The sequence below is a fragment of the Sciurus vulgaris genome (genome assembly GCF_902686455.1).
Source record: "Sciurus vulgaris genome assembly, chromosome: 15".
In the NCBI taxonomy this organism is placed as follows: domain Eukaryota; kingdom Metazoa; phylum Chordata; class Mammalia; order Rodentia; family Sciuridae; genus Sciurus; species Sciurus vulgaris.
In genome coordinates, this window is record NC_136476.1 from 54,904,197 (window position 1) to 54,930,334 (window position 26,138).

The following is a 26,138-nucleotide window of genomic DNA, read 5'->3' on the forward strand; positions in this document are numbered from 1 at the left end:
GAAGTGAGATGGGGACAATTGCTCCTCGTGGAGACTTGTTCCAATATTTTCAGGTTTTTGCCTCCTTCCTGCTTTTTCCTGTACCTAGTGCCTCTAATTCCTGGGGCATTGGGAGAATCTGCTCATTTTTCATCAGAATCCCCGTGGGGATGCACACAGGTCTCTGTTACCTCTCTTCCAAACAAGTTTCTACCTTCCAAACATCACTGACATCTCTCATCTGTTATCTTCTCTCCTCTCATCATTATTCTAGAGATATATGGTTTTTATTCCTTTGCCATTAGAGTTTAGGAAGAAGAGATTACGACATTGTTTCCATTCACCATGTCTAACCAGAAATCCACTCTCTCATATTACTTTTATACCTTTGGTGGCAGGGGGCCCCGGGGGGCGGGGGTTTGAACCCGGGTCTCACCCTAGCTAGGTCAATGCTCTACCACTGAGCTATGTCCTCAGCCCTTTTGAGGCAAGGTCTCACTTTAAATTGCCCAGGCTGGCCTCAAACTTTTGATCCTCCTGCCTCAGCTTCCCAAGTATCTGGGAATACAGGAGAGTGCTACTTCACCCGGCTTACACATTTTAAAAAGTTACATGCCTAGAACTGAAGATAATGTTCAGGTCTGATGTCCCCATTGTAGAATAGAACTAGAAGGATACATTCCTTGATCTAAACGGAATTTATTTTTGGTTGCAGCCTATGTCCCTGTTAGCCTTTTTGTCCCTGAATTTGTATTTGGCTTGCATTTGACTGAACAGTGTTATGTCTCCAGGTTTTCAAAGAGATCAGTTTGGTTCTCCTGCGTTCATTTTTATATGCCTTTGTCAGTCCTCTTTCCTTGCACTCCTGGGATAGATCCCACAATTACTTTCTGCTGCTAGATTTTTGCTAACTTTTTAAGGATATTTTTATATACATAAAGAAGAGTGCATTTTTACCACACCATGCTGTTTTTGTCAAAATTCATATGAGTGTTACACTGGCTCCTTAAAAAGAATTTGGAAAGTTTCCTTCTTTATGCTCTCAAACAGTTGAAATATCATTGGGGAAAAACTAACTAAGCTGGCTAAATGCAACATGGTATCCGGAATTGGATCTTGGAACAGAAAAGGAATGCTAGTGGAAAAACTGGTGATCTTTGAATATAGTCTATAGTTTGGTTAATAGTATTGTGCTAATATTAATTTGTTAATTTTGAAAACAGCACAGCGCTTATGTAAGATGTTAGCAGTAGGGAAAGCTGAATGAAGGGCATCTGGCAACTCTTTGTATTATCTATGCAACCTGGTTATACATCTACAATTATTCCTAAATGAAGACTTTATTTAAAACAAAACAAGAACCAATCACTAGGGTGACTTCATCTAGAGGTGTAGGAATTCACCTTCAAGCCTGTCTGTGAATGGCTTTTTTTTTTTTTTTTTAAGTGAGGGGAGGGGTGAAGCTCTTTAACAAATTCCTCTTCTATGATAATTATAGCTTTTCTGTCTCTTCCAGGGTCATTTTAGATCATTTTTGTTTTCCTTTGGAAACTCTCTATGTCATCAGGGTCTTCAAGTGTATTCATGTAGTGTTAAATAACACAATATCTTATACTTCTTTTTTAAAAATTTATTCTGTATCCATGTTTATTTTCAGATGTCATATCTTATTTTGTGTGGGTATTTATTGAGCTGTGGAATTAATTTGTGAGTTGAGACCAATATTTTTTAAAGTGAAATAGACTATAATAAAAAAATCAATATACATTGATTTGTGGAACATTAATCATTTATATATATGTGTGTGTATAAGTGTGTGAGTGTGTGTGTGTGTGTGTGTGTGTGTGTGTGTGTGTGTGTGTGTGTATTTCTCTTCCCTTGGAAACCTGAAAATATCTATCAAATCACAAATGCGTGTAACTTTTGACCTAGCAATTTAATATTTGGGAACCTATCCAGGTGTATAATTGCATATATGCAGAAATGATATATGTACAACATAACTCATTGTAATATTGTTTGTAATAGTGAAAGATTGGCAATAACCCAAATGTCTAGCAACAGGACTCTTTTTAAAATTGCAATACATTCATACAATGGATTACTCAGTAATTGTCAAAAAGAATGAGGAAGGATTCTATGTACGGATATGGAAAGATATCAAGGATATATATTCTAAGGAGAAAACAAAGCATGGTGCAGAACAGTGTGTGGTGTACTACTGTTTGTGTTGAGGAAATAGAAAAATCTGTATTTGTGTTTATTTGCATAGGCATGAAAGGACTCTGGAAGGACAAATAGCAGGCGAAGAGCATGGGTAGGGGAGCTGGGTAGACAGCAATTCAAGACAGAAGGAAGAGCTTTCACTGTATACATATTTTTTACTACGTAAAAACGCTTAGCACAAGATCTACCCTCTTCACAAACGTTTACATGGCTAACAGTAGTGATATATCTTTTTTTAAAGGCTGGTATTATACAAATGAACTACCTATTCAAAAATGAAATATAAAATATTGAGCAAAAGAAGCAGCACTCAGAAGAATATGCCCAATGTGCTTAAGAATGCTTCCAGGTTCCTGCAGTTCCTCATGCGGGCAAAACTGAACCTGTTGTCCACGGGTGCATACGTAGTGGGGGGAAAAAGACAGTGTCACCCAGTAAGGTGCATTTCTTACTGTAGGTCACAGTCAGAAAGTTTGAGAAGCCTTATCTATTGTACTGTCTCATCCTTGTGTGTAAGATACAAAGCTACTCTGTTTACCAAAGACTGGCCTCTTCAGGGCAGAGGTTGCTAAAGTATTTACTCTGCAGACATTAAGCTTTATGTTGATGTCAGATAGAAGAAGAACACTAGTTATTTGCTCAGCATGTCTTCAAATGGGCAAATACAGGAAGTCTCATACCTGACAGTATTTTGGTTAGCTTCTTAAGAACACTCTTCTTCTTTTTAGGTAAATGGAAGAGCTGGAGACCAGTTTATTCCAGACTCGGAAAGCACACAGAATAGAACAAATGGTAGCAAGATGGCTTCGACGCTCCCGGGACAGCTCAGCCCGGTAAGGCTCCCGGGCTAGCAGAGATTTTTATCTGTCAGGGTTTGGTGTCCCTGCGGGAGGAGGTTTTGACAGTCCTGGCAGCACCTGGGGATCGCAGTCACTGCCTTGCTTTGTTACACCATATGGAGGAAGAAGTGTAAACAGGTCAGCGATTTGGCTGGGGTGCCTTTCCTGTACCCCACCCCAACGCATACCCACATGCACAGTCGTATTCACCCCAAACTCACACATGTATTTATAGAAAGACACAAGCAGACATAGTCACACAAACGCTCATGCATACCCAGATACCCAGACACGTGCATATGCACTTTCTGGAACACATACTCATATTCTCTCTCTCTCTCTCTCTCTCTCTCTCTCTCTCTCTCTCTCTCTCTCTCTCTCTCTCTCTCTCTCTCTCTCTCTCACACACACACACACACACACACACACACACACACACACACACACACCTTGTCTTGGTATTTGATATGTGAGCCAAGCAACCTGCTGTTTATATTCTCTCCCTATCTTTGTTTCCTGCAGCTGTTCCTTCCTTGTAGTCCTTATTTCATTCTAAACAAAATAAAATGAAATCCAATACGGATCTGATTTGACTGCTACAAGAGAACTTTAAAATATGTTCTGTTTCAAAGCGTTCACTTTCCATCTCAGATTTCCCATCTGGCCCTGCCACAGAGATGAAATATCACGTGTCAGGTGTTTCTGAGACACACATTCTTCCAAAGGAAATGGAAACAGCTGTTCTGCTGCCCAGTAATAAGCTTTGCGAAGGGCTGCACTGCCTGCCAGGCAAGTTCCCTGATCCCCACACATTGAGCTGAGATAAGGCCAGTAGAATTGGTACCATTTTACAGATGAACACCTGAGGTTCAGAGAGTGACTGCTTTTAGGACCATCCCGACTCAGAAATCCCTGGTGGGTGCTGTTTCTTACAGAATGAAGTCTAAACAGTTTTTTGGTTTAACATTTCCAGTTTCTCCTTGGTTGATCCACAGTCCTTTAAGCTATTTATCTTATTGCTCTCCTTTGTTCATATTATGCTGTTCACTGTTCCCTTACTACAGCCGCTGTCTCTTCCCCTTTGCCCCTTGGACCTGGGCTCCTGTGCCAGGTCCCTTTTTCCTACTGCCTATGTCCAGAACCCACCCTTGGTTTAAAGCTGCCTGAAGTGCTGGGTCTTCCATGAAAGTGTCACCCAGTCCACACTCAGAATGAACCCTCCTACAGGACCCCGTATTTGAATTGTAGCCACAGCATTGTGCTCCTCCTGGTGTGTTCAACTGCTTTGAGCACATTCATTTTCTTTCTTCTAGATCATTCTTCTACTAGGCCAGGGGAAGTATTAGTCTCATCTCTATAGCCAGAAGTGATAGTTACAGGAGTATTACAGGTGGTCAGGTAGTGTTCAGTGAATGAATGGAAAACTGCAAAGCATCTTGTTTCCCAGTATTCTGCAAAACCTAGTCTCGTGAGGTGCTGCTCCACTAAAAATGATTCTGTGAGCAGATATGTTTGGGAAATGATGTAGCCTATATTCTATCTAATCATGTACCTTGTTGATTCATTAGGCATGCTATGCACATGATATCAATTAAAGCTCTAAAAAGTTGTTCTAGGGCTGGGGTGGTAGCTCAGTGATAGAGTGCTTGCCTAGCATGTGTGAGGCACTGGCTCTGATCCTCAGCACCACATAAAAATAAATAAAATAAAGGTCCATCAACAACTAAAAGAAATATTTAAAATTTTTTTTTGTGGAAAAGAGACCCATTTAATTGAATGTTGCCTAACTATTTGACCCTGAAACCCTGTAACATCTTACTTCTCTCACAGGATGTACGTAAGAAATAATATTGACCTCTAGCAAGCTTTTCCCCCACATCCTGTTTAAGATGTATTTCACATATCATAAAATTCAACCAGTGTACAATTAAGGGATTTTTAGTACATATTCGTTTGTGTGTGTATATATATGTATACATATATGTACACATACATACATACATAATTTGTACAATTAGCACCACAATATGATTTTAGAACATTTTTAATACTGCAAAAAAGAAAAATCATGCCCACTATCATTTGTTTCCCATTTATCCCTCCCCTAGGCCCAGATAACCACTAATCTACTTTCTGCTCTATAGATTGCTTATTCTGGATATTTTACATAACGGAATCTTAAAATAGGAGATCACTTAGGTCTGACTTCTTTCACTTAGCATAATGTATCAAGATTCATCCATGTTATAGCAAGGATCACTATTTCATTCCTTTTTATTGTCAAATAATATTTTGTTATGGAATATTTTTGTTCATCCTTCAGTTGATATAAACATTTGGGTTGACATATACTCTCAAAAAATATATAGCATGTTTACATACACACACACACACACACGCACACACTATCTGTATTTTTATGATAGAAACATTCTGGCTTGTTTCTACTTTTTGACTCTTAGGAGTAATGCTGCTATGAACATTTGTGTAAAAGTTTTTGTGTGAACTTATGTCTTCAGTTCTTTTGGGTATATACTTAAGGAATGGATTAGCTGGGTCACATGGTAACTCTATGTTTAATCTTTGGAGGAACTGCCAGACTGTTTTCTAAAGCAGCTGCACAATTTTACATTTCTGCCAGCAGTGTATGAGGGTTCCAGGGTCTCCACATCTTTGCCAACACTTGCTATAATCTATCTTTATTATTGTAGGCATTAGTGGGCATGAAGTGGTATTTCCTGGTTTTGACCTTCTTTTCCCTGATGGCTAATGACATTGAACATCTTTTCACATGCCTGGGGAGTTTTGTTTCTAAATGCTTGAGAAAGAAAATAAAAAAGAGGTTACTATCAGCATTCATGGAAAACAACATTTTTGCATCTATGTTTCAAGGATGAATCGCATATAGCCTTGTTTAAACTGTTTTTCATATCTCATTCTGTAACCTTTATATAGACTGGGTTCTTGGTCTCCTCCGATTACTTTAAAATGATTGAGAATTGAAAATAGTGGGGCTAGGTCTGTAGCTCAGTGGTAGAGTGCTTGCCTCAGTACCACATAAAAATAAATAAATAAATATATTGTGCCCATCTACAACTAAGAAAAAATTTTTTTTAAAAATTGGAAATATTAAGTTTTGGGGTAAACAATTACTTTTGCCAGGAGTAGAGTAAAAGCTACCACTTACCACCCAGTTGCTTAATCAAGAAACCTGAGCACATCCTGAATGCCCTGCATTTGGCCCATCAGCAGCTCCTGTTGATTTGCCTTCAAATGTATCTCAGATCTCTGTCCCCAGGCACCCTGCCATGGTCATTTATTCTTCCTCCTCCCAGCTAATTCTCCACTCTGTAGACCTTTCAAAATGCAAATGGTTCTTGTCCTTGAACAGCTCCCAGTTCCATCACCCCGACCCCAAACAATTCAGTGGTTCACCTCCATTGTGCCACTGCCTGCAAGTCCCTTCCTGGCTCACCTTGTCCCCTTGCAGGCTTGGTTAGCATTCTCCATCATGGTACTTCCTTCACATTCCTGGAACCAACCAAGCTCCTTCCTTTTTATTCACTGTTCAGTTGGCCTAGAAAGTTCTTTTTTCTCTATCTTTCATGGTGGATCCTTATTCTTCAGGTTGTTTAAACATCACCTTCTTTACAAGGCCTTTCCTGACCTTCTGAAGCACAATGGGTCCATCCCCTGTTTCCTCCACTCATCACGCTTGGTAATAACATCCACCTTTACTTATTCATTGTCACCTGCTTGTTGTGACCCTTCTCCCCTCACACTTCTGTCATGGATGAGACCATGGACATGACTGTTTTGTTTTACCAAGTATCCTCAGCCCTTACAGAGTGTCTACTCTGTAATAAATGTTCAATACATTTTTTACTGACAAAGGGCTTTCATAGTAAGGGACTGTGTTATTTATTTAATATATTTGAAATTTCCATCCCTCCTCCTTCCAAGAGAAATTTTTGATGGCAAGCGGTTTTAAGACATGTAGGAAAAATTAAAGAGGAAATAGAAATGTTATAGATTTCCAACCGATTAGACTTAGAATTTAGCATTTTAATACTATTAGCTCTGAGTTTCCTGGTAGCTGGGGCTAGCAATGAAGGAAGTACATTGAAATGTTTTATATAGTCCAAAAAAAAGGAAACAGATGCTCATCTTCAGTCATATCATTTTGCATACATATTCTGTTATTTTTTTTCAGAACTAAAAAAAAATTCCAGTCTTTTCAACTTTGTACTTATTTTATCTGTAATTGACATTTTTTTCCATAAAATTTAAACTTTACTTCTGGCTTCTAAGTGAATTGACCCAGAGTAAATTAGTCAAACAACAATAACAATGTCATATAAAGAATTCAAAAAGTTTAACACCAAAAAAAAATAAAATAATAATAACCCAATCAATAAATGGGCTAAGGAACTGAACAGACACTTCACAGAATAAATACAATCAATCAGCAAACATGAAAAAATGTTCATCATCTCTAGCAATTAGAGAAATGCAAATCAAAACTACTCTAAAATTTCATCTTACTCCAGTCAAGAGTATCAAGAATACAAGCAATAATAAGTATTGGCGAGGATGTGGGGGAAAAGGTACACTCAGACATTGCTGGTGGGACTTGAGATCGGTGCACCCTGTATGGAAAGCAGTATGAAGATTCCTCAGAAAACTTGCAGTGGAACTACCATTTGACCCAGCTATCCCACTCCTCCATTTATACCCAAAGAACTTAAAATCTGCATATTACAGTGATGCAGCCACACCAATGTTTATAGCAGCTCAATTCACAGTAGCTAAACTATGGAACCAACATATATGCCCTTCAACAGATGAATGGATTAAGGAAATGTGGTGCATATACACAATGGAATATTACTTAGCCTTAAAGAAGAACAAAATTATGGCATTTGCAGGTAAATGGATGTAACTAGAGAATATCATGTTAAGTGAAATAAACCAAACCCAAAACACCAAAGGCCAAATGTTTTCTCTGATAAGCAAATGCTGATCCATAGTGGGGTGGGGGTGGGTAGGGAAGAATGAAGGAACTTTGGATTGTGCAGAGGGAAGTGAGGAGGGTTTGGGGGGTGGCAGGGATGGGAAGGATGGTGGAATGAGACAGACATTATTGCCCTGTGTACATGTATGATTACACTACTGGTGTGACTCAGCACCATGTACAGCCAGAGGAATAAGAAGTTATGCTCCATTTGTGTAAAGTGTGTCAAAGTGCATTCTGCTGTCATGTATAAACAATTAGAACAAATAAAAAATTAATAAAAACAATAATAACAATAACAACAACAATAAAATACTAAATGCTTTTTTTTTTCCTTTGTGGTACTGGGGGACTAAACCCAGGGCCTCACACATGCTGGGCAAGAGCTCTGCCACTGAGCTAAATCCCCAGCTCTACAAACTGCTTAATAAAAACTATAACATAGTGAAATGACACCATAAACAAATTAATTTTTAGCTACTTTTCTTTCATTTAAATTTGCATCTTCTCTATAGGTTTATATGACTATAGAAGTGATAAAATGGGGTTGGGGGTATAGTTCAGTGGTAGAGTACTTGCCTAGCATATGCAAACTCTGGGTTTGATCCCAGCACCAAGAAAGAAAGGAAGGAAGGAGGGAGGAGAAGAAGGAAAGGGAGGAAAGAAAAAAGACTTAGATTATAGTATAACTTTCCACTTAATTATGGCAGTTTTTCCCTATGAAAGTTTCCATTTTCATAGAGTATTAAATAGTATTCTTTTCTTGGATGACTTCTTTGATTGCTTCTGAGCTTATAAAAATCTTCATCTTTAATTTTCAACTCTATTTATAATAGTTCAAAATATTTCATATATAAGTCTTTGATTTTGAGTTTCAGTAAATGCTAGGAAAGGAAGATCTATCTCGACTTTTTTCTGAGATAGTAATGGTTTGCATCACCATTAACCATGAGTGATCTTTCCCTTCTCAATTGCGTTATTCTTTCCCAACCCCTCCTTTGTTGTATATGAAGTTCCTTTGTCTCCAAGTGAGAGATGGAATCCATTTCTGGGCTATTCTGTTCCATTTTTATTCTGTTCCTATTTTTAACACAGCTGTGTTAAAATTATTTACTATACATTGTACATCTTATTATCTATTAAACTAGGCTCTTATTTCTTGTTTTCAGTGTTTTTACTTCTACCTACCTGTTCTGCTATATGAACTTCAGAATCATTTAATTCTATTATTAAATCAATTAAGCATGAGATTCACTGAACTCTCTTATGCTTAATCTAGAAATGTCCCATAGAAGGACAAGATCTAAAGAAGTATAAAGACCTTAAGCAACTTCATACCTTCTTTGTAACTCCTTGCTTTTATCTTTAGGATTTGAAAAGAAGATTTCTTTCAACTTAGCTTGAATCTTTTACTACTAAAGACACATGCACTTGTCTGCACACACAGGAGCAAGGCACATACATACATGTGCACACACCCACATATGTGCACACAGACACACATATGCATACATATACACATATACACATGATAGCATCTTGTGTCAGACACCCTTGCTGCTGATTTTATACACTTTCCCAATTTTTTTTGTTCATTATAACTATAAACAGCCAATTTAATAATTATAAGGCTAACTTTATTTTTTTTTTTTTTTTTTTTTTTTTTTTATTGTAAACAAATGGGATACATGTTGTTTCTCTGTTTGTACATGGCGTAAAGGCATACCATTTGTGTAATCATAAATTTACATAGAGCAATGTTGTTTGATTCATTCTGTTATTTTTTTCCCTTCCCCCCACCCCTCCCACCCCTCTTTACCCTCTATACAGTAGTTCCTTCCTCTATACTTGCCCCCCTCCCTAACCCTAACTCTAACCCTTCCCTCCCCCCCATTATGTGTCAACCTCCACTTATTAGCGATATCATTCGTCCTTTGGCTTTTTGAGATTGGCTTATCTCACTTAGCATGATATTCTCCAATTTCATCCATTTGCCTGCAAATGTCATAATTTTATCATTCTTATGGCTGAGTAATATTCCATAGTATATATATACCACAGTTTCTTTATCCACTCATCAATTGAAGGGCATCTAGGTTGGTTCCACAGTCTGGCTATTGTGAATTGAGCAGCTATGAACATTGATGTGGCTGTATTTCTGTAGTATGCAGATTTTAAGTCCTTTGGGTATAGGCCAAGGAGTGGGATAGCTGGGTCAAATGGTGGTTCCATTCCAAGTTTTCTAAGGAATCTCCACACTGCTTTCCATAGCGGCTGCACTAATTTGCAGCCCCACCAGCAGTGTATGAGTGTACCTTTCTCCCCACATCCTCGCCAACACCTGTTGTTGCTCGTATTCTTGATAATCGCCATTCTAATTGGGGTGAGATGGAACCTTAGGGTGGTTTTGATTTGCATTTCTCTTATTACTAGAGATGTTGAACATTTTTCCATATGTTTGTTGATTGCTTGTAGATCTTCTTCTGTGAAGTGTCTATTCATTTCCTTAGCCCATTTGTTGACTGGACTGTTTGAATTCTTGGAGTAGAGTTTTTTGAGTTCTTTATAGATTCTGGAGATTAGTGCTCTATCTGAAGTATGATTGGCAAAGATATTCTCCCACTCTGTAGGCTCTTTCTTCGCATTGCTGATAGTTTCCTTTGCTGAGAGAAAGCTTTTTAGTTTGAATCTATCCCAGTGGTTGATTCTAGCTTTTATTTCTTGTGCTATGGGAGTCCTGTTAAGGAAGTCTGGTCCTAGACCAACAAGATGAAGATTTGGACCTACTTTTTCTTCTATAATCTGCAGGGTCTCTGGTCTGATTCCGAGGTCCTTAATCCATTTTGAGTTTAGTTTCGTGCATGGTGAGAGATATGGGTTTAGTTTCATTCTGTTGCATATGGATTTCCAATTCTCCCAGCACCATTTGTTGAAGAGGCTATCTTTTCTCCATTGCATATTTTTGGCCCCTTTGTCTAGTATGAGAAAATTGTATTTATTTGGGTTTGTGTCCGTGTCCTCTATTCTGTACCATTGATCTACCTTTCTATTTTGGTACCAATACCATGCCGTTTTTGTTACTATAGCTTTGTAGTAGAGTTGAAGATCTGGTATTGCAATACCCCCTGTTTCACTCTTCCTGCTAAGGATTGCTTTAGCTATTCTGGGTTTCTTATTCTTCCAGATGAATTTCATAATTGCTTGCTCTATTTCTGTAAGGTACGTCATTGGGATTTTAATTGGAATTGCATTGAATTTGTATAGCACTTTAGGTAGTATGGCCATTTTGACAATATTAATTCTTCCTATCCAAGAACATGGAAGATCTTTCCATCTTCTAAGGTGTTCTTTAATTCTTTCTTTAGTGTTGTATAGTTCTCATTGTAGAGGTCTTTCACCTCTTTTGTGAGATTGATTCCCAAGTATTTTATTTTTTTCGAGGCTATTGTGAATGGGGTAGTTTTCCTAATTTCTCTTTCTGAAGATTCATCACTTATGTATAAAAATGCGTTGGATTTATGGGCATTGATCTTGTAACCTGCTACTTTACTGAAATCACTTATGAGTTCTAAGAGTTTTCTGGTGGAATTTCCAGGTTCCTCTAAATATATAATCATGTCATCAGCGAACAGGGATAGTTTGAGTTCTTCTTTTCCAATTCGTATCCCTTTAATTTCTTTGGTTTGTCTAATTGCTCTGGCCAGAGTCTCAAGAACGATGTTGAATAGAAGTGGTGAAAGAGGGCATCCCTGCCTTGTTCCAGTTTTTAGGGGGAATGCTTTCAGCTTTTCACCATTTAGAATGATATTAGCCATGGGCTTAGCATAAATGGCCTTTACAATATTAAGGAATGTTCCCACTATCCCTATTTGTTCTAGTGTTTTGAGCATGAAGGGGTGCTGTATTTTATCAAATGCTTTTTCTGCGTCTATTGAAATAATCATGTGATTCTTGACTTTAAGTCTATTAATATGGTGAATTACGTTTATTGATTTCCTGATGTTGAACCAACCTTGCATCCCTGGGATGAAACCCACTTGATCATGGTGCACTATCTTTTTAATATGTTTTTGTATGCGATTTGCTAAAATTTTGTTGAGAATTTTTGCGTCGATGTTCATTAAGGATATTGGTCTGAAATTTTCTTTCCTTGATGAGTCTCTGTCTGGTTTAGGTATCAGTGTGATATTGGCTTCATAGAATGAGTTTGGGAGGGTTCCCTCCTCTTCTATTTTATGGAATACTTTGAGAAGTATTGGAATGAGCTCTTCCTTAAAGGTTTTGTAGAACTCGGCTGAGAACCCATCTGGTCCCGGACTTTTCTTTGTTGGTAGGCTTTTGATGACTTCTTCTATTTCAGTACTTGAAATTGGTCTATTTAAATTGTTTATGTCCTCCTCATTCAGTTTAGGCAATTCATATGTCTCTAGAAACCTGTTGATGTCTTCGAAATTTTCTATTTTGTTGGAGTATAGATTTTCAAAATAGCTTCTAATTATGTTTTGTATTTCCATCCTGTCTGTAGTGATATTTCCTTGTTCATTCCGAATTTTAGTGATTTGGGTTTTCTCTCGTCTTCTCTTTGTTAGTGTGGCTAAAGGTTTATCAATTTTGTTTATCTTTTCGAAGAACCAACTATTTATTTTGTCAATTTTTTGTATTGTTTCTTTTGTTTCAATTTCATTGATTTCAGCTCTGAGTTTAACAATTTCCTGTCTTCTACTACTTTTGGTGCTGTTCTGTTCTTCTTTTTCTAAGGCTTTGAGCTGTAGTGTTAGGTTGTTTATTTGTTGAGTTTTACTTCTTTTATTAAATGCGCTCCATGAAATAAATTTCCCTCTAAGTACTGCTTTCATAGTGTCCCAGAGGTTTTGATATGATGTTTCTTTGTTCTCATTTACCTCTAAGAATTTTTTAATTTCCTTCTTAATATCTTCTGTTATCCATTCATCATATAATAGCATATTGTTTAACCTCCAGATGTTGGAATAGTTTCTGTGTTTTACTCTTTCATTTATTTCTAACTTCAATCCATTATGATCTGATAGAATACATGCTAGTGTCTCTATCTTCTTGTATTTGCTAACATTAGCTTTGTGGCATAATATATGGTCTATTTTAGAGAAGGATCCATGTGCTGCTGAGAAGAAAGTGTATTCACTCTTGGTTGGATGGAATATTCTATAAATGTCCGTTAAGTCTAAATTATTGATTGTGTTGTTGAGATCTATGGTTTCTTTGCTCAATTTTTGTCTGGAAGATCTGTCCAGTGGTGAGAGCGGCGTGTTAAAATCACCTAGTATTATTGTGTTGTGGTCTATTTGGTTTCTGAAATTGAGAAGGATTTGTTTGACATACATAGATGAGCCACTGTTTGGGGCATAGATGTTTATGATTGTTATATCTTGCTGATTTATGCTTCCCTTAAGCAGTATGAAATAACCTTCTTTATCCCTTCTGACTAACTTTGGCTTGAAGTCCACATTATCGGAAATGAGGATGGATACTCCAGCTTTTTTGCTGAGTCCATGTGCATGGTATGTTTTTCCCCATCCTTTCACCTTTAATCTATGGGTATCTCTTTCTATGAGGTGAGTCTCTTGCAGGCAACATATTGTTGGATCTTTCTTTTTAATCCAGTCTGCCAGTCTATGTCTTTTGATTGATGAATTCAGGCCATTAACGTTCAGGGTTATTATAGAGAAATGATTTGGTTTCCCGGTCATTTGGTTCATTTTTAAAATTTTGTTTATTTATTTGTTTGACACAACTTGTTTCCTCCTTTATTTGACAATTCCTTTAGGATAATTCCTCCCTTTGCTGATTTGCTTCTTTGTTTTTCATCTCTTCCTCATGGAATATTTTGTTGAGAATGTTCTGTAATGCTGGCTTTCTTTTTGTAAATTCTTTTAGCTTTTGTTTATCATGGAAGGATTTTATTTCATCGTCAAGTTTGAAGGTAAGTTTTGCTGGGTATAAGATTCTTGGTTGGCATCCATTTTCTTTCAGGGCTTGAAAAATGTTGTTCCAGGACCTTCTAGCTTTTAGGGTCTGGATTGAAAAATCTGCTGATATGCGTATTGGTTTCCCCCTGAATGTAATTTGGTTCTTTTCTCTCACAGCCTTTAAAATTCTGTCTTTATTTTGTATGTTAGGTATTTTCATTATAATGTGCCTTGGTGTGGGTCTGTTGTAATTTTGTGTATTTGGAGTCCTGTAAGCCTCTTGAACTTGATTTTCCATTTCATTCTTCAGATTTGGGAAATTTTCTGATATTATTTCATTGAATAGGTTGTTCATTCCTTTGGCTTGTTTCTCTAGGCCTTCCTCAATCCCAATAATTCTTAAATTTGGCCTTTTCATGATATCCCATAGTTCTTGTAGATTCTGTTCATGATTTCTTACCATCTTCTCTGTTTGTTCAGCTTTGTTTTCAAGGTTAAATATTTTGTCTTCAATGTCTGAGGTTCTGTCTTCCAGGTGTTCTATCCTATTGGATATGCTTTCTATGGAGTTCTTAATTTGGTTTATTGTTTCCTTCATGTCAAGGATTTCTGTTTGGTTTTTTTTCAATATCTCTAACTCTTTATTGAAATGATCTTTTGCTTCCTGTATTTGCTCTTTTAACTGTCGATTGGTGCGATCAATCAATGCTTGCATTTGCTCTTTCATCTCATCATTCAATGCTTGCATTTGCTCTTTCATCTCCTCGTTTGCTTCTCTGATCATTTTAATTATGTACATTCTGAACTCCTTTTCTGTCATTTCTTCTGCCATGCTGTCATTGGGTTTTATTGATGTAACATCTAGATTTGTTTGCAGCATTTTCTTTCCTTGTTTTCTCATGTTGTTCAGATATCAGTGGACCGCTGAGATATTGCAGATTTCCTCTGTTGATTTACAATGACCCTGAAGATTTCTATATATATCCCCTCTTAGCCTTCAGTAGGCTGAAGTCTTGGAGGAGGTTGATAATGCGGTGCTCCACAAGGAAGCTGCCTCTCTAGGTGTGGTGGCCTTCAGGTGGGGTATATTCCCTGCTAGTGGGCAGAGGTGCCTCCACTTGTTGACCAATGGTCATCCAAAGGGGACCTAGGCTGTGGGCTGAGGCAAGGCCTGTTTGGGCCTGAGCCTCTGGTTTTACCGTCCTTGTGGGAAACCTCACCCAGCAGGGAAGACTCACCCGGTGGGGAGGTCTCGCTGGTCAGTTTCCTCCTAGAGGTTCCCCTCAATTTACATCTACTGCCTGGGCTGGGCTGCCTTCCTCTGCAAAGTTTCCAGGGGCCCGGCCCTACCTTCTGGGCCTGGGAGCCTCACCCTTCGCAGATGAATCTCCTTAGGCTGCCCCTCCTCAGAGAATTTGCCCATAGGCCTGGAACCTTCGCTCCGCCCTAAGCCTGTCTCTGTGCGGCTCTTCCACCAAGAAGCCTCCTAGATCCTGGGACCCTGTTCTGCACCTAATCGCCTGGCTGCGTGGCCCCTCCTCTGAGCAGCCACCTGTGGCCCCGAACAATCGCTCTGAGTCCCAGAGACCCGCCACAGGCCTCTTCCTCCAGACAGCTGCCCAGTATGCCGGTGCGGTCACTAGGAGTCCAAGAAACTCACTTCGTGCCTCCTCCTCCCACCAACCACCCGTAGCCCGGGGCAATCAATCACTCCGAGTCGAAGTGACCCTGCCCGTTCCTCCTCCTTCTCCAGATAACCCCCCGGGTGTTCAGGAGCAGTCCCTCTGAGTGGCTCTGAATCCACGTGACCCGCTGCACGGGTCCTCTGGGCCACCGCCCGGAGCTCTGGTGTGGTCCCTCAAGACCAAGCGTCCCACCACGCTTCTCCTCCAGGCAGCCCCCCTGTGTTCAGGAGCTGTCACTTTAAGACCAAATAACTCACCACTCGCCTTCTCCTCTGAGCAGCCGCCTGGAGCGCTAATGCAGTCACTGCGAGTCCAAAGGACCCGCCGCGCTCCTTCTCCTCCTTCTCCTACTCCTCCGGGCAGGCCCCGGGGTTCAGAAGTGGTCAGGGTCCAAACAGCTCGCCACGCAGCCCCTTCTCTGGCAACCGCCTGTAGTTCCCGTATAGTCGCCCGAATCCAAGCGGCTGCTCCTCTTCCTCCTCGTCCTCAGGGCAGGCCCCGGGGTTCAGAAGCGTCGTTCTGATTCCAAACAGCTCGCCGCGCGGCTTCTCCTCTGGCAACCGCCTGCAGCTCTGGCGCAGTCTCTCCGAATCCAAGTGGCCACGCTCCTCTCCTCCTCCTCAGGGCAGGCCCCGGTGTCCTGAGTCCACACAGTTCTCCCCGCCTCTCCTCCCCCGGGCAGCCGCCGGAGCCCCAGTGGCTGTTCCGAGTCCCAGCGCTGTGCCGCCGGCCTCCTCTATGGCGCTCCAGCGGGGGGAGGGGCGTCTCGCCGGCAGTTCTACTTCACAAAGTTTCCTGCGTTCCGGGACCCCCGTCCCATCCGGGATGCCCCCCCAGGGGGTGAGAGTCACCCGGCTACTTTGAGTTGGTCCCAAGCGTCTCAATATCTCCTCTCTTGAATCCTGAGTTCTGGAGCAACACGTAATGCAGCCACCCTCTAGGCCGCCATCTTGAAAACCGTCATAAGGCTAACTTTATTTGACCTTTTCAATATTCCTGGTGGTGTAGCAAGCCCCTTTCAGGTACCAATTTTTTATTGATTCTTTACCTATGGGCAGAAGTGGAAAAATCTGAAGAGAACAGTCTGGAAGTTTCCTTAATTGCATCCACAAAGTTGCATTGTTTCCCAAATCCTATTTTTAAAGTAATAATGGAAGAATTTTTCATTCTCTAAACTGTAGAAGCATTGTGCTCGCAATATCTATGTTGAATGCCACCCTAGAAATTGTCACAACTACAAGCACATTCCTCTGATTGTGACTACATGCTAAATTTCTTTCTGATATAGACTCAGCCCGCTTCTCTTTCAGCTTTCTTTGAATTGACTTTAAATTACAAAATCCAGTTTATATCAAATTTAGCTTTTAAACTCACTCAAGCCGAACACAATAAAGTGTTTAAACATAGATTCAAAATAGTTTCTCCATATCCTGCTGAAACATGAAGGTGAATTCTTTGTTGTTACAGGATAGAGGTAAAATATATTTTTTCCAGCATATCAGAGAGCAGATAAAAAGCCAGAGAAGATTTGAAACATAATCTGTTTCCATCTGGTAATTTTTCTTCTCAGTGTTATTGATCTGCTCAATATGAACTTATGACCTGTGAAATTTAAAATTAGCCTACACCAGACTGTTTTCATGATAAATTTAACATGTTTTTCTGGTTCTACCTTGGGGTAAATCTGGTTATCTGACAGGAATCTCATTAGTGTGATGATGAGTCTTATGCACTTTCAGAGTAAGATCACAGAAATGACCTCAGATTTATAGTTTGAAATCATTACCAAGGCAGCAGACATATGTTTTTGGATCAGTGCTTCGTTTGATATTTATAAGATACTTCAGAGAAGGAAATTTTGTTGCAGAAATCATTTCCTTCAGCTTACTGTCAAATATTAAATGTTCCCTGTGAGAGAGGCCACAGTTTGGTCATGTACTTAGGTAATCCCTTTCCAAACAAAAGCTAGAACATGGCCTTTGGGGAAAATGTCAAATCCAGACTTTGAGCCAAAGCCACTGACACTGTCCAGGGATTAGTCAACACAGCAGGGCCTCATTTGTCCACCATTGTTGAAGAATACCCCCTTCCGAATGGAAAGTGTCAGATAGCTGAAGCCCACCCATTTGGAAAGCATCAAAGTGGATTCTTTTGAAACCCTGTGGTAAGGTTTGTTCTTTCTTTTGTTCTCCATTTTGAAACCCTGTGGTAAGGTTTGTTCTTTCTTTTGTTCTCTGGACAATTATTAATCCTTACTCCATGTCTGACATTGAGTTCAGCACATGGAACAAGAAATATTCAGTTCTTTCCATGCAAATTACGCTATAGAAAGGACAAGCAACATTGCATTGTTTGTTATGAATAGGGTGTGTGTTTCAAAAAGGGATGTCTGCTTTATTGGGCACATTCAATATGTTCAGTGGATATTTCCACCTACTCAGAAGTCTGAGAAGGAGTTAGGCAGATAGACTACCTGGTTAGGCATGTTGGGGAAAGAAAGAAAGAAGTGGGAGAGATAGAGAGAAAGAAGAGAAGAGAAAAGAAAAGAAAAGAACAAGAGAAAGAATGTGTGTGTGCACACAGAGGGAAGAGATTGTCCAGAGGCCAATGTATTTGAGGACTCAGAAGAGACTAGTTTGGCCAGAACAGAAGTTTCAAAGAGAATGACTGGTTTGGTCTTAGAGACTGGAGTGATGGGCAGAGGTGGTATTAAGCCATATTCAGGAGTCTGAATTAGGACATTAAGTCAGGGGCAACATGAACAAGTTTTCATCTATAAAATAAGTCTGCCTGCCACATGGAGAATTATTTGGGGGAAAGAAGAAGAAAAAGCAGGAGACCAGTCAGGAACCTATTGCCGAAATCTGTAGGCCTGGTAGTAGGGCCCTGAAATAGAATGGTCGATGTGGAGATGGAAATAAACAGACATCTTTAGAGATCTTCTGATGGTGGGACTGATGTGATATTAGGAATGAGAGCAGGGAATGATCAGGTGAGATTACCAGGAGTCTGACTTGAGCAACTGCCAACATCCTCATGATACCATTTACTGAGCTCTGGGACATAGAGAAGAAAAGTCCTGGTTAGGACAATAGTCATAGGGCTGAGCAATGCATCAAATTAAGCAAACATAAAGGAAAATGACAAGCATTGAACTCTGCAACTTATATTCAAACTGCTGTTTATTGTAGTTTCATATACATTTTCACCTTTTACTGATTATAGGAGAGGTACAACTATATTAGAGGTACCATGCTTTCTATGTGTAGTATTTTGTTGTTTATTTGCCCAATAAGCACTGATGCTTCCTGTGAGCAGAGTTCTTCACTTCAGGGGGATAAAATGTGGTTCCTGCTTCCAAGGAATACAAAGTTTATTAAGGACAATTATATTTAGTGAAGATTTGGGCCTACTCTGTCTTCTATTAGGCGCAGAGTCTCTGTTCTAGTGCCTAAGTCTTTGATCCACTTTGAGTTGAGTTTTGTACAGAGTGAGAGTTAGGGGTTTAATTTCTTTTTTGCTACATTTGGATATCTAGTTTTCCCAGCACCATTTGTTGAAAAGGCTATCTTTTCTCCAATGTATATTTTTGGCACCTTTGTCTAGTATGAGATAATTGTATTTATGTAGGTTTGTCTCTGTGTCTTCTCTTCTGTACCATTGGTCTATGTGTCTGTTTTGGTGCCAATACCATGCCAATTTTGTTACTATGGCTCTGTCGTATAGTTTAAGGTCTGGTAATATAATGCCTTCTGCTTCACTGATAAGGAAGCAGCACTGATACTCCTGATAAGGATTGCCTTGGCTATTCTGGGTCTCTTATTTTTCCAAATGAATTTTTTCATTGCCTTTTCTAGTTCTATGAAGAATGTCATTGGGATTTTTATAGGGATTGTATTAAATCTACATAATGCTTTTGGTAGTATGGCCATTTTGACAATATTAATTCTGCCTATCCAAGAGCATGGGAGATCTTTCCATCTTCTAAGGTCTTTTTCAATTTCTTTCTTTAGTGTTCTATAGTTTTCATTGTAGAGATCTTTCACCTCTTTTTGTTAGGTTGATTTCAAGGTTTAAAAAAAAATTTTTTTTTTTTGAGGCTATTGTGAATGGGTTAGTTTTCCAAATTTCTCTTTCTATAGATTCATCACTGATGTATAGGAACGTGTTTGATTTTTGGGTGTTGATTTTATACCCTGATACTTTAATGAATTCATTTATGAGTTCTAGAAGTTTTCTGGTGGAATTTTTTGGGTCTTCTAAATATAGAATCATGTCATCTGCAACTCATAGTCTAGAGCAAATTATATTTTCCCTTTGGGTTCATTACTAGTCCAAAGAGTAACAGGTGATTAAAGAGAATGATCAAGTTTTAAATTCACATTATAATATCCCTGATTTATTTCCTAGAGAGATGAAATAGCCAATTTATGTCGTTAGCCTCAAATCTCAGTGTCCATACATGTAGGCCTTATTCATATTTGGTACTTTAGTAGACAATGTAATAGTACTCTGTAGCCCTTTCTGTTTTGCTTCTTAATTAATAAGGTTGTACATTTTCTGTGTTATTTACCAGCTTTGTTTCTACATGAAAGAATCATCAATTTACTTGCTTTGAGCACTTGAAACCTGGATATTTATCATATGCATTTGTGCTTGTTCTTCATATATTCATATTATGAGCTTTCTCTCCCCAGGATATTTTTTGTTTGTTTTTGGTACTGGTAACTTAACCCAGGGGCACTTTACCACTGAGCTACATCTGCAGTCCTTTTTTTTTTTTAATTTTTTTTTATTTTGTGACAGGATCTCACGAAGTTGCTTAGGGCCTCGCTAAATTGTGATCCTCCTGTCTCAGTCTCCCTAGGCCACTGGGATTACAGGAGTGTGCCATGGCGCCCAGCAGGATATTTTTTCTTTTTCTTTTCTTTTCTCTCCCTTCCTTCCTTCCTTCCTTCCTTCCTTCCTTCCTTCCTTCCTTCCTTCCTTCCTTCCTTTCTTTTTTTTTTTTTTTTTTAACCAGGGGTTGAACCCGGTTCAGAGGCACTTAACCACTGAGTCACATCCCTAACCCTTTTTATTTTTTATTTTGAGAAAGGATCTTGCTAAGTTGCTTAGGGCCTCACTAAGTTGCTGAGACTGGCTTTGAACTTGCCTTAGTCTCCTAAAACACTGGGATTATAGGCATGTACCACCATGCTTGGCTAGGATATTATTTTTTTGAATAAATTTACTTATTTAGTTTTTAACCTATTTCCTTATTATTTTATTGAGATATAATTTGTATTCATATAGTTTACCCATTTAAAGTATACAATTCAATTATTTCTAGTATATTCACAGAAATGTGCAGTTATCACTACAATCAATTTTGGAAGATTTTCATCACCCCAAAAAAATACCTCACAGCTATTAGCAGTCATTTCTCATTTCCTCTCAAACCTCCTTCCCCTGGCCCTAAGCAACCACTCATCTACTTTCTGTCTCTATAGATTAGTTATTCTATACAAGCAATAATAAGTGTTGGCGAGGATGTGGGGAAAAGGCACACTCATACATTGCTGGTGGGACTGCAGATTGGTGCAGCCACTCTGGAAAGCAGGGTGGAGATTCCTCAGAACGCTTGCAGTGGATCCACCATTTGACCCAGCTATCCCACTCCTCGGTTTATACCCAAAGGACTTAAAATCAGCATACTACAGTGACGCAGCACTATCAATGTTTATAGCAGCTCAATTCACAGTAGCCAAACTATGGAACCAACCTAGATGCCCTTCAACAGATGAATGGATAAAGAAAATGTGATACATATACACAATGGAACATTACTCAGCCTTAAAAGAAGAATGAAATTATGGTATTTGCAAGTAAATAGATAGAGTTGGAGAATATCATGCTACATGAAATAAGCCAATCCTGAAACATCAAAGGCTGTATATTTTCTCTGATAAGCGGATGCTGATCCATAGTGGGCAGGGGTAGGGAAGAATGAAGGAACTTCGGATTGTGCAGAGGGGAATGAGGGCAGGGGTGGGGTGTGGGGAGGGAAGGACAGTAGAATGAGACAGACATTTTTACCCCATATACATATATGATCACACTACTCTTGTGACTCAGCACCATGTACAGCCAGAGGAATTAGAAGTTATGCTCCATTTGTGTACAATGTGTCAAAATGCACATGTGCCATATATAACCAATTAATATATATATATATATATATATTTTTTTTTTTTTATGTATGTGTGTGTATGGTACTGAGGATTGGATTGAACCCAGGGCCTTGTGCGTGTGATGCAAGCACTCTACCAACTGAGTTACATCCCCAGCCCATAAATTTTTTAAAGAAGAAAATAGATTAGCTATTCTGGAGAGTTCACATAAGTGAAATCATACAACATGTGTTGTGACTAGCTTCTTTCAGTTAGCATAATGCGTTCAGGTTTATCCATGTTATAACATGCATCAGTATTTCATGCCTTTTATTGTTGAATAATATTCTGTCATGGAATTTTTTAATCTGTGTCTTTAGTGGATGAGTTGTATCTACTTTTGGACTGTTACAGACAATGCTGCTATAAACATTCATGGGCAAGTTTGTATGTGGACATACATTTTTATTTCCATTGGATATATACCCAGGAGTAAAATTGATGGACATATTATGCTCCATGTTTATACTTGAGAACTGCCAGACATGAGAAAGGTTTTCTAGAATCTCTATTCAAATTCACTGATGAAAGCCACAGCATGCACTTATGATCATTGCCCTTGTCTAATAGGAGCACAATGAAGCTATAATCTGTGAAAGAGAGATCTCACATGTGTGATTACACGTTGAACTTGCAGAAGTATTTAGAGGTTAAGAGCTCAGGCTCCCAATTCAAATCATCTGGGTTCAAATATAGCTCTGTTTGGAGGCCCAAGTCTACATGATATCATACACAATACATGAAGTGTACCCATATCTCACAATGAATAGCTTTTGTGACTCTAAGATTCGACAAATTGGCATAAAAGTACATTTTAGATGTTTACTTTAATGTATTAATCACAATTTTGATGTTTAAAGTTTTCACATATAGGAGTCTCATTCATTTTTCATGCATTTTTATAGATTCTAGGTTTGTGTTGTCCAGTATGGTCACCATTACCCACAGAGAGCACCTAAACATTTGAAATATGGCTAGTGTGATCAAGGAACTGAATATTTAATTTTAATTAATTTAAAATTGAAGAATGACAATCAGTTATGGAAAAACTTTTAAGTATGTTTGGAACAATTTGGACCTGAAAGTTTACTTTCAACTATAAATTTTTTTGATGAAAATAGATTTCAAGTGATATGCATTGTAAATATAAAATACAGAGTGGATTTTGAAGGTATAATATAAAAAATGAGTAAAGCATCAATAATTTTTGAATTAATTACATGTCAATAGTATTTTAGATATATTGAGTTAAATTGAAATATATTGCTAAAATTGATTAATTCACTTTACTTGTTTTTCCTTTTTTCACATGTCTACTAGAAAACTTAAATTTCTGTCTAAGGCTTGCCGTAGATTTCATTTGGGCAGCTGTGCCCTAGAAGTTGTATGATATGCCCATTAAAGAGAATAGCCCCAATTTGAAACCTGCCTTTAACCAAGTCAAAAACTGTCAACATAAAATTGTCTCCTTTTCTACCTATAAAATATTGATAATGATCACACCTACCTCACCCATTTGTCAAGAGAGTTGAATGAGATGTTAAAAAAAAGTTAAATTATCCCCCAATATATAGTTGTGCTTATGTTATTTTATTACTATTGTCATTACCACTACTCCTCCTGTCAGTTTCTCAAGTTCATTTTGTAATCCAGAAGGATTTTTTCATCTATATTAAAATTAAAATCAGTATTTTCACTTAGGGTTTTTATTTTTCAATATTTAATCTTGCCAACCAGGAACCCAGCATAACTTTTGCCCAATTACTTACATCTTCTTTTATTGCTTCAGAAGAAGTTAGAGTATTTTTTTTTTATTTTTTATTGTAAACAAATAGGACACATGTTGTTTGTTTGTACGTGGAGTAAAGGTGTACCATTTGTGTAATCATAAATTTACATAGGGTAATGTTTGAGAAGTTAGAGTATTCTTAAATAAATCTCTCTTACCCTGTATTAAATTAATGTACACCACTAATTTTATGACTTGGATCCTTTCTAGCTGTTGAGCATCAACTCATAAAGAATGCCTGGCACCTGATGTGCATTCAGCTAATCTGTTTTAATGAGTTGTTGGATTGAGTTGTTGGGTGCTTTTGCTCTGGTTTTGTTTTATGTGGTGCTGGGGACTAAACCCAGGGCCGGCCTCATTCTAAGCAAAAGCTCTACCACTGAGTTAACCCTCACCTCCTGCCCCTGTTGAATGCTTTTTTAGGCTGTGTTGTTTAGCTTGCAACTCTACTTATTTTATAGCATTAGAAAGTCTCTCTGCTTATCATTTTCAAGGCATATGTCACCATCTGCTTTTAAAAAAAAGGTGCTTTCACATTTTCTATGCTTATTATACTTCTTACCATTTTATCCTCCCTGATTAAGAGTATAATCATTTATCCTGTTTCATTTAAGAGTAGTAGTGTCTATGGTATCCTTATCCTGTGGGGGTTTTTTTGTTTTGTTTTGTTTTGTTTTGTTTTTTTGTACTGGGGATTGAACCCAGGGGCACTTACCCACTGAGCCACATCCCCAGTCCTCTTTTATATTTTATTTAGAGACAGGATCTCACAGAGTTACTTAGGGTGGCTTTGAACCCGAGATCCTCCTGCCCCAATCTCCTGAGCCTCTGGGATTACAGGCATGTGCCACTGCACCTGGCTTTATTTTTTATTTCAAGACAGGGTCTTTCTATTGCTGAGGCTGGCCTTGAACTTGCAATCCTCTTGCCTTAGCCTCACGAACCACAGGATTATATGTATGCACCACCACACCCAGATCCTGTGGCCTTTTTAAAAAAGAAGGCAAATGTTGCCAGGCATGGTGGTACCTGCCTGTAATCCCAGTAGCTCAGGAGGCTGAGGCAGGAGGATTGTGAGCAGCTTAGTGAGACCCTAAGCAACTCAGCAAGACCAAGAAAGAGGATCTCTCTATGTTGCCCAGTGTTGGACTCCAATTCTTGGATTCAAACAATCCTCCAGGCTCATCCTCCAGCCTCAGCCTCCTGAGTAACCGGTACTATAGGTACACACCACTGAGTCTGGCAGCTGTTGTATAGCTTTAAAGTGTTTGTTTTTAAACCAGGAAGAGCTACAGGCTTTACTCAGTGAAAATTTTCAGTTTTCTGTGTCTTCCCTTGTAGCAGGTCTCTCTGCTGTCCCTTCTCAGTATTACCCATGTGCTTGCCTAGAAGAAATCCTCTCTCTGCTTATCTCAGCTGTGTGGCTTATGTCACCTTGGACAGAGCCTAAATCTGCTCCGATGATGATGCATGAAGCAGGAGGCTTTGCACTTGGACTTGACGTGTGCATTTTGACTCTGTGAAACAGTTTTTCATGTTTCCTGATTCTTGTTGAAATTCGAGACCATTATAAATGACAGAGGTGATTTTCCCATAAGTGAGGTCCTGTTTCATTAGGCCCAGTTCCTGACAGTGTTTGGTAAATGGATGAGAATAAATGATAGACCTGAACTGCAGAACCCCAAGGAAGCTGTTACTCTCCACATTTCTGCAGTTTTTAATGACAGTAAACACCTCATCCCATCCTATTTGACCTTACTCAGAAAGAACCACTGTTTTAGAAGAAAAAAAATCATTTGCTACAGACAAATGAAAAATAACTTGTCACTCACTTTGTCAGTGTAAGAGAAAATACAATTTTCAAGTTAACCTGCATTTCAATAGAGAATATATATGCTTGCAAAGATTACTATACAGAGTCCTTGCAATCCAGAATTTCATAATTGGAATACTCACAGTTACAAAGCTTAAAGGAAAGTGAAATTTATCATAGAGAAAAAAAATACACACAGAGAAAGTTTTTTAAAAAATCCCCAAAGAAACAATCCATCTCTAAAGTTAGCCATCATCAAACATTCAAACCAAATAACTCCTTGTTCCTGTTCACCATTCATGTCTTTCTTCTCCTGTTCCTCTGCTCCAGCAGTATCTCCTGCTTGGAATACTTCTCTGTTCATCTGTCCATCCATCCATCCAACCATTCACTAAGTCTGCAGCATATCAAATATGAGTTCCAGGATCTGGGCTTTGTAGACATACCGTAGATACCTCTCAAGGTGTGGCCCAAATCCTACCTCTCTCATGTAACAAATGCTCCCCTGGTTTCTTTTCTCCTGCCCTACAAAGTGGAAACTTCACCTACTTTGAGTGCCCACAGCACCTCACAACCTCTCTTTTAAAGCACAGTGCTAAGGTGGGTGCAGTGGTGCACACCTGTAATCCAGCAACT

The 26,138-nt window shown here is 38.8% G+C and overlaps 1 protein-coding gene across 1 annotated transcript in view; it reads left to right on the top strand.

Annotated features, from left to right (window-relative positions):
• The window catches only part of FRMPD1 (FERM and PDZ domain containing 1), a 179,554-nt gene that overhangs the window by 118,879 nt on the left and 34,537 nt on the right, over positions 1-26,138 (top strand). Inside the window, 1 exon segment of the mRNA XM_079113509.1 lies at positions 2,934-3,038. Coding sequence (XP_078969635.1) covers positions 2,938-3,038 — 101 coding nt within the window. The 5' untranslated portion in view covers positions 2,934-2,937.